A 14332-nucleotide genomic window follows, 5' to 3' on the forward strand; every position below is an offset into this window, starting at 1 on the left:
TATAAAAGAATATTTTATGACCCCAAGATAGAGAGTGATTTCTTAAACAAGACACAAAAAGCACAAACCATATGTTTCACTCGTGTCCCTGTGAAGAGACCACCAAACAGGCTTTGTGTGAGCAACAAGGCTGTTTATTCCACCTGGGTGCAGGTGGGCTGAGTCCAAAAAGAGAGTCACCGAAGGGAAATAGGGGTGGAGCCGTTTTATAGGATTTGGGTAGGTAAAGGAAAATTACAGTCAAAGGGGGTTGTTCTCTGGTGGGCAGGGGTGGGGGGGTCACAAGGAGCTCAGTGGGGGAGCTTTTGAGTCAGGATGAGCCAGGAGAAGGAATTTCACAAGGTAATGTCATCAGTTAAGGCAGGAACAGGCCATTTTCACTTGTTTTGTGATTCTTTAGTTATTTCAGGCCATCTGGATGTATATGTGCAGGTCAGAGGGAATATGATGGCTTAGCTTGGTCTCAGAGGCCTGACAATATGGAAAAAATTTGGTAAATTTAACTGTATCTCAGTTAAGAATTTCCAACACTAAGAGAGTGGAAGGAAAATGACATCTGTAACACATAATTGAAAGAAAAGATACCCAGAATATATACAGAACTCCTAAAAATCAATTAGGAAACAAGACAAAACACTCCTTAGGTTAAAAAAAAATGAGAGTAAACAGAAAAAAAGAGATAAAAGGCCAGCAAACATAACTTGATGTTCAGCAACATTGATTGAGTGAGAAAATGCAAATTGAGGTAAGAAGATACCATAATACACCTATCAGATTAGCAACAAAAGCCAAGAGTTGGCAGAAAAGTAGACCAAAGGGAAGATGCACAAATCCTATGATCGAACAATTCTAATCCCAGGTATATATTCTAGAGCAATATTTTTAAATGAAGTGCCAGGACCTGTTAGTGGTTGTGAAATAAATTGAGTGGGTTGAGTACAGTTTTTAAAAAGTAATTATTTAAAACATACATAGAGTTTCAATCAACAACTTGAATGAATCTCATAAAAACTAAAAACCTAATGTATAGTCAAAATGTTAGTTATAGAAGCGTATATAAGATATTTGATTTGTATAAAATTCAAATATAGCAGCTGCATTCATAATAGCCCAGAAGTGGAAACAACCCAAATGTCCTTCAGCTGATGAATATATAAAGTAGTATGTCCATACAGTGGAATATTATTCAGCATTAAAAAGGAATAAAGTACTCATGCTACAACATCAATGGACCTTGAAAACATAGTAAGTGAAAGAAACCAATCACAAGGGATCACATATTGTAGAATTCCGTTTATGTGTAATGTCTAAAATGGGCAAATCTATAGAGTCAGAAAATAGATTAGTGAGAGAGTGGCGCGAGCTGGGAGACATGAGGATTGATCACTAATGAGTGTAGGTTTCTTTTTGTGGTGATATAAACGTACTAAAATTGATTGTGATCGTGTTGCATAACTATGAATATACTAAAAACCTTTGCATTGTATACTTTAAATAGGTGAATTGTATGGTATTTGAAGAAAAATTCAAATGCAGGCAAAACTAACACACATTTAGGAGATGTGCCAGAGTTCTCCAGAGAACAGAACCAAAAAGAGAAAAAGAGATTGATTTTAAGGAATTGGCTCATGTGATTGTGGGGGCTTGAAAACCTGAAATCTGTGGAAGGCAGGCTGGCAAGTTGGAGACCCAGGAAAGAGCTTATGTTTCAGTCTTGAGTCCAAGGGCAATCCGGAATCAGAATTCCTTTTTTCATGGAGAATCCCAGTCTTTTAAGGTCTTCAACAGATTGGATGGCAACCCACATTATGAAGCGTAATCTGCTTTACTCAGAGTCTACTGATTTAAATATTAATCACATTTGAAAAATATCTCACAGCAATATCTAGACTGGTTTGACCAAGCAACTGGGCACCCTGGCCTAGTGAAGTTGACCCATAAAATTAACCATCATAGGAGGTAAAGTTCTAAACAAAATGAAGACACTGATTAACACAAAATTCAGTCTAGTACTTATCTCTGGGGAATGGAACAAAGCATTGTGACAAGAAGGGACTCAACGCTTCAGAGTTAATGGTCATGTTCTGTTTCTCAAGGTGGGTGCTGGGTATATGGATATTCATTTTATTAGTAGTATTTAAATTAATATATTAGTTTATGGATTATATCTGTTAGTTTATATTTCATGTTTATTAAATATTTTTATTAAAAATTTTCTAATATCTATAGTACAAAGGGATAGTAAGTTAGGCAATTTCTATAAATAAACAGATGCATATATGCAACCTTAAATAATGCCTGGCTTTGTAAATATGAAAAGACATCAAAAGCAATCCATGGTCCAAAAAATATCCCATGTCTATCTCTAGATATTTAGTCAACATCTGCTATCAACATGGATATTGAGTCTCACTGAAGAGGACTGAGTACAAACCCACATTGAAAATGTGCAAATTAAAAATGCCATATTAAAATTACCCCAAAATGTTAATGGTTGTGGTGGAGTAGTGGATGATGAGTGATTTTTTTCTTTTTTCCCCCCATTTTCAACATTTTTTAAAGTTCTGTAGTAAAATAGACTTTAATAAATCATTGAATTTTAGAGCTTTGGCCTAGAAGGGCTAATCCAATACTCCACATTCACGTTAAAATATCTCTTATGGCTTATTTACCTTGCTTTAAATGTCCCTCCTTGCTTTCTTCTATTCCTCTCTCCTTCTCCCTCTGTCCTTTCTTCCTTCTTTCCCTTGCTTCCTTCTTTCCTTCTTTCTTCTCCTCCCAATCTAAAACATCCAGTACAACATTAAACAGATGTAATGAGATCTGACATTCTTATCTTGTTCCTGATCACAGGAGAAACACTCAGTCTTTCACCATTAAGGATGATGTTAGCTGTAGGCTTTTTATAGACGCCGTTTATTACGTTGAGGAAGTTCCCTTCTATTCCTATGTACTGAGAATTTTTATGAGGAATGCATGTTGGATTCTTAAATGCTTTCTCTGCGTTTCTTGAGATCATATGGTTTTTCAAGTTTGTTAATAAATCACATGGATTGATTTTTTTCTTATTTTCTTATTGTGGTAAAATACATATAACATAAAATTTACTATTTTAAGTGGTATTAAATACATTCATAATGTTGTGCAACTATTACTCATATCCATCTCCATGACTCTTTTGTCTTTAAAACTGAAACCTATACCCATTAAACAATAACTCCCCATTTCCCCTATCCCCATCCCCTCGGCAACCACCATTCTATTTTGTCTCTGTAATTTTGACTAAGTACCTTACATAAGTTGAATCATATAATATTTGCCTTTAAAAATTGGCCTATTTCACTTAGCATAATGCCCTCAAAGTTAACATGTTGTAGCATATGTCAGAATTTCCTCCCTTCTTGAGGCTGAATATCATTCCACTGTATGTATATACCACATTTTACTTTTCCATTCACTAATCAATAGGCACCTGGTTTGCTTCCATATTTTAGCTATTGTGAAAAATGCCACTGTGAACATGGATGCACAAATATCTCTTTGAGACCTTGCTTTCAATTTGTTTGGGTATATAGCCAGAAGTAGAAGTGTTAGATTATATGGTAATTATATTTTTAATTTCTTGAAGAACTGTCATACTGTTTTCCACAGCAGCTGTACCATTTTACATTCCCACCAACAGTGCAAAATGTTCCAATTTTTCTACACCCTTGCCAATGTTTGTTATTTTCTGTGTTTTTCTAGTAGCCATCCTAATGAGTGTGAAGTGATAAATCTTATAGTTTTGAATTGCATTTCCTAATGATTAGTGATGTTGAGAAACTTTTCATGTGCTTATGGCCATTTGTATATCTTCTTTGGAGAAATGTTTATTCAAAGTCCTTTGCCCATTTTAAAGAAATGATTATATATAAAATTGTATAAAATCATATAATTTTCTAGCTTTCTCTGTTACTACTTCCCATCCTATCTCCCAGCCATGCTCTGTTCATTGTATCTCTCAAGTGTGTCATACTGTTTCATTCCTTGCTCCTGCAGTTCCATCTACCTGGAATTCCCATCTGTTTCCCCTTCTGTCTTCCTTTTCATAGTCCATGCTACTCATTTTTCTTTTCTTATATTTTGAATCAAATTATATTTTTTTCAGCTTTTATTTTAAGTTCAACAGTACATGTGCAGATTTGTTACATAGGTAAACTTGTTTCATGGGGGTTTTTGATATAGAGTATTTCATCACCCAGGTATTTAACCTAGTACCCATTACTTATTTTTCCTGATCCTCTCCCTCCTCCCACCTTCCATGCTCCAATAGGCCCCAGTGTGTGTTGTTCCCCTCTATGTGTCCATGTGTTCTCATCATTTAGCTCCCACTTATAAGTGAGAACATGTGGTATTTGGTTTTCTGTTCCTGCATTAGTTTGCTAAGGATAATGGCATCCAGCTCCATCCATGTCCCTGTGAAAGACATTATCTCATTCTTTTTCATGGCTGCATAGTATTCTATGATGTGTATGCACCATGTTTTCTTTACCCAGTCTATCATTGATGGGCATTTAGGTTGATTCCATGTCTTCGTTATTGTGAGTAGTGCTGCAATGAACATACACATGCATGTGTCTTTATGATAGAATGATTTATATTCCTTTGGGTATATAACCAGTAATGGGATTGCCTGATCAAATGGTCTTTAGGACTTTGAGGAATTGCCACACGGTCTTCCACAATGGTTAAACTAATTTATACTCCCACCAACAGTGTATAAGTGTTTTCTTTTTTTTCTTCACAACCTTGCCAACATGTTATTTCTTGACTTTTTAATAGCCATTCCAATGGTGTGAGATGGTATCTCATTGTGGTTATCCTATAATTCTCAGCCTATCACAGCTGCCCCAGATGCATTTATTTCCTCCTCTTCTTGGCTGTAGTTTTTACTTGAACTTCTCTAATAATCAATGATGTTGAGTTTTCCTTCATATGATTGTTGTCCACATCTATACCTTCTTTTGAAAGGTATCTGTTCATGTCCTTTGCCCACTTTTTAATGGAGTTGTTTGGTTTTTCCCTCTTCTAAATTTGCATAAGTTCCTTTTAGATACTGGATATTAGACCCTTGTCAGATGCATAGTTTGCAAAATTTTTCTCCCATTCTGTAAGTTGTCTGATTACTCTATTGATGGTTTCTTTTGCTATGGAGGAGCTCAGTTAATTAGATCCCATTTGTCAATTTGTGCTTTTGTTGCAGTTGTTTTTCACATCTTCTTCATGAAATCTTTGCCAGTGCTCATGTCCTGAATGATATTGCCAAGGTTGTCTTCTAGGGTTTTTTAGAGTTTTGGGTTTTACGTTTACGTTTATAAGCCATCTTGAGTTAATTTTTGTATCTGGTTTAGGAAGGGGTCCAGTTTTAAGCTTCTGCGTATGGCTAGCCGATTATACCGGCACCATTTATTGAATAGAGAGTCCTTTCCCTGTTGCTTGTTATTGTCAGGTTTGTCAAAGATCAGGTAGTTGTAGGTGTGCAGTCTCATTTCTGGGTTCTCTGTTCTGTTCCATTGGTCTATGTGTCTGTTTTTGTACTAGGATCATGCTGTTTTGGTTACTCTAGCCCTGTAGTATAGTCTGAAGTTGGGTAGCGTGATGCCTCCAGCTTTGTTCTTTTTGCTTAAGATTGCCTTGACTATTTAGGCTCTTTTTTGTTCCATATGAATTTTAAAATAGTTTTTTTTTAGTTCTGTGAAGAATCTCAATGGTAGTTTAGGAGTAGCATTGAATCTATAAATTGCTTTGGGTAGTATGGCCATTTTAAAAATATTAATTCTTCCTGTCCATGCATGCTACTTATTTTTCAATGCTCAATTCAAAAACATCTATTTAATGAAACATTTCCTAATTATCTCCACTTCCCCACTTCCTTACTTATGCTCCTTTTTCCATCATAAGACATAAAATGACTTACAGTATTTGTGCATTTATATGGCACATCTTATTTATTCATGCATTTCCAGCAACTATATCTTGGCACAGAGTAGGCATTGAGCAAGTGTTTGAGGGAATGAGTTAATATAATTTAAGGGATGCATCTATTCTTAAATGAGACATAGAAGTGTAGTTTAAATTTGTATAAACTTGTTTTGAATTGGAAAACATTCTTCTGTAGTAACTATTATATAGCTCTTGGATGCAGCCAGAGCATAGACAAAACTTTGACACTGAGATAGTTTAATTTCAGCCTCTCCCACCTCAGTTACTGCTCTTTTTCTCCCTTAATATTAATTCCCTTCCTAGGACCCAGAGTCCTCGGGCCTACATATCAGAATCCATAAAACTTGCTTTGTCACCGAAGAGACCCATGCTTCAAATTAGGATCCCATTCAGTTCCCTTTATCACCATTTCAGTTTAGGTGATAAGATTTAAAAATCTGATTGAATTAAAAATATATCATCTAATGCTCCTCTCTCAAGGATTTTCATGTTGAAATTGGCAGAATTGTCAATTCAAGTAAATTTTACATTGTAGGATTTTAGGCTGGATCAGAAAAGCGAGTAAAACAAACCAGGTAGTAAAAGAAAGATATTTCAGTACAGAAGAAAGAAGCCTGGATAATTCAGCCAAGAGACTCTTTCTGCCAACTATGGCCCAGCAGGACTTATGAGGGGCTGGCCACTTTCTCCCTGTTTTTCCAGGGGAGAAGCATTCAAATATTCAACACTCGAATGATTGGCATTTAACAATTTCATAAATGTTTGTTGAATGAAAAAATGAGGCAAGCATTTAAAACTTTTCTACATAGGAAGGAATTGATGTTCAAAGAGGTCAAGTTTCCAAGGTCATGAAGAGAATAAGTGACACAAGTGAAATGAAAATTCAGCTCCAAGTGTCAGTTGCTCTTTCAAGCCTATCACAGCTGCCCCAGAGGCATTTGTTTCCTCCTCTTCTGGGCTGCTGGAGCCACAGACATGTTGAGAAGCTTTCCTGCAGGAAGTCCTCTGGCCACCTCATAGACCCTGCCCCCACCACATTGCACTAAGGGTGACAGTCCAAGAGGTTTGTTGTCCCAGAAGGAAGTCCCCTGTGCTGGAACAGTATGGGGAGGGGATATGAGAGAAAGTGCTTACTTCTAACTTTATGTAGATTCTACTGGAACAGTCTACTGGCAGTGGAGACAAAGAGATGTGTGTGTACAACCCTGACTTTCCATTCAGCCGATTTTCCATGGAAAGAGCATTATAAGCAATGAATATTTTAAAATATAATTTACTTTTATTTTTAAATTATTTTTTTTCAAATTAACTGTCTTATAACATCAATCCTATGAGGGGGGAAAACATCCAAATTCACATTACTGATTTCTGAAGAACTTATGAAACAAATCTGTTCGTAAGATGGGGACTTAACTTTTCCCAGGCTTCACCTCCACTGCCCCCCAACCATATTTACAATGATCTTCTACTGTTGCATATCCTGTTGTGACCTTAATATTCTCAGTCACTAAATGAGCACTCTAAATTAAAAGTTTTAAATAGGTGTTTTGTAAGTTATGTGACTGGCAAACCCTTGATTTCATCTACAGAGCAGGTTCTAGTTATTTTAAGAGAACTCCATGGAGCCAATTTCATTATAATGTCATTAGAGACCATACAGGTTTAGATGCTTCATCATTCTTTGAAAAAATAGACTCAGATAAGCTGTTGACTTTAGGTAACTGTATTAGTCTGTCCTCACACTGTGAATAAAGACATACCTGAGATTGAGTAATTTATAAAGAAAAAGAAGTTTAGTGGACTCACAGTTCCACATAGCTGGGGAGGCCTCACAATCATGGCAGAAGGCAAAGGAGGAGCAAAGACACATCTTACATGGCGGCAGGCAAGGGAGCATGTGCAGGGGAACTGCCCTTTATAAAACCATCAGATCTTGTGAGGCTTATTCACTATCACGAGACTAGCATGGGAAAAACCTGCCCCCATGATTCAATTACCTCCCACGACATGTGGGGATTATGGGAGCTATAATTCGATATGAGATTTGGGTGGGGACACAGGCAGACCATATCAGTAACAGAAGGAAAATAAGACAGAAATGTGGTTGCCTAGCTTTAAACTCCCTCTGTTTGCAGTGAAGTGAACAAATGATTACTATCCAACCAAGTTTGGCTAAGGAGTGCGGATTTTAGTATTGAAAGATGAGTGGGACATAGTTCAAGAAAGGGAAACAAGGAAGACAGAACAACATGGAGACTGTCTCCATGAAACCTTTCTAACAGTCCCATCACTACCTCTCCTGTGGAAATGACCACACCTTCCTCTATCCCTTCACTGTAGCTGGTACATATGTTATGGTACTTCTAACAGATGTTTAACTCTCAGTCTCCCTTACAAGACTGTGAGCCCCTTGAAAGTGGGAACAATTCCTGAAAATGGATGGAGGGGAAGGAAATGTCTGTAGGCATTAGATAAAAAAAAAAAATGAAGATTAGAGAAGAGATTAGAGCAGAAGACATAGATTTTGAGGATATAACCACAGGAGACCATATGGAGTGGGAAGACTAGCACACTGTAGGGAGGCACACAGTGAAGAGGCTTGGCTCAGAGACAAGCAGTATCAGAGGAGATCTAGGATGGGAGATTATGTAATAGAGGTCCAGGAAGGTGAGAACGGAAGGGTTTACTAAATCCGCCAGTGCTGAGGCCATCTGTTGGTTTTGCAGAACAGTGGGGAGGGCTGACGCCTTACTGCACTGTGGTGGGAAAGATGGGAGATGAAGAAGTGGAGAATACAAGTATAGATCTCTCTTCCAAGGAGCTTGGTCAAGCAAAGGGATTGCTAGAATAAGACACAGGATTTTTTTTTAAAGCTTTTTCTTTCTTTTTTTTTAACGGATAAGAGAAGACTGACCAAGTATTTAGCTTGAGAGAAAAGAGTTGATAGAGATCAGTTGAAGATTCAGTAGAGAGTGGAATGATAGAGAAAAGTCATGGGCTAGAAAGGGAAACCTCTGCCTTTCTAGTCTGTGATCAAAGACCCTGCCATGAGGAGGCACCTGCAAGTAAGAAAGGTCTTGGTAGGGATGCTAGTTGGAGACAGTGGTGTTGAGGGAGTTGGATGAAGGAGGTGATATACTTCAAAAGACAGTGGGGAAGACTTCTAATAGTTGCTGAGAAGGATTGATAACAACTAATAAAAAGACTATGAGACAGACTTGAGGGTGAGTTGGGATTGGAGATCATGAATGTGCACTGGCATCAAAACACGCTGCATACTTATCTATCAAAGGCTACACAATATATCTTCAAAAGTAAATATCCGGCCAAGCATGGTGGCTGATGCCTATAATCGCAACACTTCGGGAGGCCGAGGTGGGAAGATCACTTGAGCCCAGGAGTTCCAGACCAGCCTGGGCAAAATGGTGAAAACCCGCCTCTACAAAAAAAATACAAAAATTAGCTGGGAGTGGTGATGGACACCTGTGGTCCCAGCTACTCGGGAAGCTGAGGTGGGAGAATTGCTTGAGCCCAGGAGGTCGAGGCTGCAGTGAGCTATGATCATGCCACTGCACTCCAGCTCCGGCAACAGAGTGAGGCCCTGTCTCAAAAAAAAAAGTAAATCTCCTTTAGCAGTGTATGCCCGCAGTTTCATTTTATGTTCTAATTGTGTTCTTCCTTCACCCCTTCTTTTCTTCCTTATCTCTTCTCTACTCTCCAACATGCGCGAATTTTCCCTCTTTGTTACTCTGTCATATTGGCTAATTACGGAAAAAGAAAACCAGCTAAGTGAATCTATTCTTTCACAGCCCTCCTGTGAGGAGGCTTACTGGATTCACAGTAGAGTGAGGCTTCAGGACAGTGTCTCCCAAGGGCTTTCTTTTATTTTGGGGGGTCTGATCTGGCTCCAAAATTCTCCAAGTCTTCAAACTTTGTGTTACTGGGTGTCTACTCAGTCAAGAATGAATTTCAGAATTTGAGTATATAAGAAAATACAGACATGCTGCCTTCGTGGTGGTTAAACAAGTGTTTATCATAATGTGAATAGTTGGGGAGACTTTTCATTTTAGAACTCTACTCAGTCAATAGGTGCATTATGAAAACTGGATACATTGCATCACTGTGAAGGGCTTCAGTCTGCGGTTTGCAAAAGCAGAATAAATTTTCTTGGGGTTGTACCGTTATGTACACACACACACACACACACACACACACACACACACACACACACTCACACGCTCATTGGCAGACAGGGCCACACCTCGCGGCACTGGGGAAGGCCACAGACCGCAGCTGTACGAGCGGAGCCTGGACTAGAGGAACTTTCCGCAGGACTCAGGGCACACAGCCCCCACGGCCACTACTGTCTGCGAGCCCGAGGCGCAGGGGAGCGCCAGCGGCTGCAGGTACGCTGCGCACCCGCATTAGGGCCTGGGCGGTGCAGCGGCGACGGGAGGGTCCTGGGAACCGCAGCCGCCGAGGCCAGTGTGTGAGCCGGCCTGCCCCGGCAAGCCGCATCCCCCGGCCGCCCCTCGCAGGCTCCTTGCTCCCTGGCAGCCGCCGCCGCCCTCAGGCAGCCTAGCCGGGCGCTCGCGGCAGGACATCCCCGCCGCCCGCCTCGGCCAGGAACATGGCTGCGCGCCCTGCCGCCACCCTCGCCTGGTCGCTACTGCTCCTCTCCTCAGCGCTGCTCCGCGAAGGCTGCCGAGCGCGCTTCGCCGCCGAGCCGGACTCGGAGGACGACAGAGAGGAGCCGGTGGTTTTCCCGGAGTCGCCCCTGCAGAGCCCCACGGTGCTCGTGGCGGTCCTCGCCCGCAACGCGGCGCACACGCTGCCGCACTTCCTCGGCTGCCTGGAGCGGCTGGACTACCCCAAAAGCAGGATGGCCATCTGGTGAGCGCGCACGGGCCCTGTGCCGCCGCGGCGGGACGCGGGGGCGGCCTGCCCTGCGCGGACAGCGCCCGGAGCAGCCCCTGCAGGGCGAGGGAGCCGCGGGGGGAGGGGCACGCGGGAAATCTGGCGCACACACCCCCTCGCTGCCCGCGCCGGTGGCTGGCGGATCGGGCGGTCAGGCTGCGGAGGGACGCGCGGGTCAGTGTGCGCAGGGGGTGCTGATGGGGAGAACCGGACCGCTGGAGCTCTGTAGGGTAGCCTGCGAATTGGGCGGCTTTGTCCCACAGGGGGCATGGGGGACACCCCTCAAGGGGGCTTTCAGTTCCCTCACTTTCAACTCTCGAGGTTTCCTCTTTCCCCACCTCATACTGCTAGCCCTGACGTGAGGGGATAGGGTGCCTGTCGCCGTATTCCCCTGTAGACGCGACAGATGGAACATAACTGCGGTTGGCCAGGGGCTCCGCAGTGGCTGGGGCGCCGGAGTGCGCTGCTCTGACTTCCCGGTGCCAGGCTCCTGCTCCAGGCTGGAAATATGCTCCTAGCTCTCCCAGGGGGACCTGGACCTAGGGGTGGAGATTGGGCAGGGCCCGCGGAGTGTGCCCAACCATGGCACCACCGTGGGCCTGGTCTCCTGCGAGTGCTCCGGGCTGTCCCTGCCAGTGTGTCGGGGTTCCACGTCCTGGGGAGCGACGAAGACGCCCTGGGAAAGATAAACAGCCAAGTTTTGTTCCCGGAGGAAAGAAGCTTGGACCTGGTCTCCGTGTCTGCTGCAGGGAGGGCCCGGGGATCAGTGCGGGTGGCTGCCCGCCCCACCTTGTAGAACTTGGTCGTCTCGCACCTTTTATAAACGCGAGGATCGGAGGGCAAGAAGTTAGTTGGTGGCCAGGTGAGCCGCTGAGGGGGTTGTGGAGGACAAGGAGGTGGACGCTGGCCAGGGGAGATGGGCTGTGAGGTACTCGGACAAGAAGACTCTGGCCCCCTGAGGAAGACAGAGTCCAGGTCACTCTGGAGCAGTTTTTGTCTTGTGTTGATAAAGGGAGCTGTTCTCAGGCGAGACACATCCTTACAGTAGCGGTTGGGCAAAGAGAGGAAGAGGAGTAAAAGCAGCAGCTAGAATTGGCAGCCTCAGAGTACCTGGTGGGAGAGGTGCAAAGGTGCGAAAGCAAACGTGTGATATAGTACAGCACTGTGCTGTACACTGCTTTACTATACACCCTGCCATACGTGACTGCCTCGCGGAGAAGGGCATATTATGTGGAAAGAGAGCACTGGGACAGCCAGGCTTTAAACCAGAAGGAAGGATTTTTTTTTTTTAACCACTTGGGTACCAAAAGAAATTCACACAGGTCAGTTACCTTAGTTTTTTTTTTTTTAAGAGATTTTTAAAATATGGTTTTGATCTTTATGCACGATTTAGTTTTTTAAAACGTTACAGTATTTACCGTAAGAAGTTGGTGAGTGGTGAAGCAGGTGTCAGGCACATGTTTTGCTACCTGATTTAGAGACATTACCTGTTTTTATCATACAGTAAACTTTTAAGAGGATACCATGATGTTTATTTTGCAAAGAAAGAGACAAACTTCCATCAGTTCAGTAAGTCACTTAAAGTCACAGAATTAATAAATGGTGAAACTGGAATTTGAACCCAAGCATGTCTCTAAAGGCCACCCTAAAAAGGCAGGGAACATGATATAAACAAAATTTACATAAACCTATAATCTACAAATTAGAAGACTTGAGTTGTTTATTACTAGGTTGATATGTGATTTGGGGCTAGTTGCTTGGGATCCATAGGCATCAGTTGCCTCATCAATAAAACGAGGGAGTTGGAATAAATGATTTCAAAAATTCTTTATGGCTCTTGAATTCCATAGATTTTGCAATATAATTAGGATCAACCAGCATCAACGTACATCCTAAGTTCCCTGTAAGTTCCAGATGGTATAGACACTGGTGTCTTATTTAGATGAGAGAATTCCAGTTCTGCATAGACCTTTGAAATCTGTTGTCTTTTATGTCCAGCATTGGCAGGTTAAGCAAGAAGTGCAAGGCCATGCTTGCGTCAGTCATTGAAGACTCTTCTTTGAAAAATCTTGGTTCTGTTTTTAAAACATTGTATAATTCTTTAGGTAACAATAATACAAATCCCAGTTTCTAAATAGTTCTTTTCAGCTCACAAAGGAGCTGTAAAGAACCTTTGGAAATAACTTTCATGCACTGTTATCTCATTTGATTCTACTATCATTCTGTGAAGAAATAAAATTATCTCTGTTTCCCAGAAGAAGAAATGTGCTTAAAGTAATTGACTTACTCAAAATTACATTTATTTATAAATTCCACGCATAATAATAAGAGCTCATGGTTCTTCTAAGAACTTTACATTCATTTTCTGGTTTAAGCTTCAAAATGACCCTATCAGATATGCACTGTTATTATACCACTTTACAGGTGAGAGAACTGAGGTACAGAGAGGCTGTACAAGCAGATTCTTCTAATGCATTTTTAAAATAAGAACCAGCCAGGTCAGGGCTGAAAAAAAAGTGTATTTAGATATGTGTGTTTTTTTACAGATAAATATGATTCATTTTATTGGGCAGTGTAAGGTGATCTGAATGGCTTTTAAAGGGTTTGGGGAAGAACCAAATGATTTATAAATCAGATTGGGGCAGTTGTATGGATATGGATGGCTTCTTGATGAGTGGACACTTAGTTTGAACTCAGTTTTGAAGGAAGAGTAAAAATCAACTAAAACCTGGGAAAGAAGGATGGCTCTAGAAAAAGGGATCAGCAAGGCAAAAAACAAGCAAAAAAAAAAGATAATAGGGCATCAACCAGAGTTTTCTCTCAGGGAGTTCAAGTGGGTGGTAGGTCTAATGACTGCAAGTCTCCAAACGGATTGTATTGTACCATAGAATCTCTCTGGAAATGCTGACTTCTGGTCTGGCCCTAGGGGAATATTTGGCTGGGAAGCTTACGAGATATAACACTCTGATGGGAGGTGGTACCTCAGTTTAGGATGTTACAGCTTTGAGGTGCTTCTGCCGATTGCTTGCCTCTAGTTTCTCATTCCCAAGCTCTATGCAACATTCCAAGATGCCAAACTGATTAGTATCCATTCTGCAAAGCCAGCACACGCTGATGTCAAAAATGGCTGTGAGCTACCCAGAAATTTATAAAATAGAACCACAGTGAATACAAAGCCACACAGAATTCAGCTTCCTCTGAATTTGATCACAATAACTCACTCTGTGCAGACTCAGTCTTCTCATTCATCCACTCACGGGCTAGAGGAGCATCTGATTTCTGTCCTAGATGGGTCAGTGAGAGACCTGGCTTATTGATCACATTCAGACTCCCCTGTTATGTGATAATTTTTCTCACTTTAAGTTCTGGACCAGATCTGCACTGCACATACAGGTGAAATGAGTATCATCAAGTTGACCTGGAAGATCCTGTT

The 14332-nt window shown here is 41.6% G+C and overlaps 1 protein-coding gene across 1 annotated transcript in view; it reads left to right on the forward strand.

Moving 5' to 3' along the window:
- Nucleotides 1-10183: 10183 nt before the first annotated feature.
- COLGALT2 (collagen beta(1-O)galactosyltransferase 2) overlaps nt 10184-14332 on the forward strand; it is a 103281-nt gene continuing 99132 nt past the window's right edge. The window contains exon 1 of the mRNA XM_003264454.4: nt 10184-10875. Within this exon, the coding sequence (XP_003264502.2) occupies nt 10613-10875 (263 nt within the window). The 5' untranslated portion in view covers nt 10184-10612. The remainder of the gene's footprint in view (nt 10876-14332) is intronic.

Source organism: Nomascus leucogenys, chromosome 9, assembly GCF_006542625.1.
Source record: "Nomascus leucogenys isolate Asia chromosome 9, Asia_NLE_v1, whole genome shotgun sequence".
NCBI lineage: Eukaryota > Metazoa > Chordata > Mammalia > Primates > Hylobatidae > Nomascus > Nomascus leucogenys.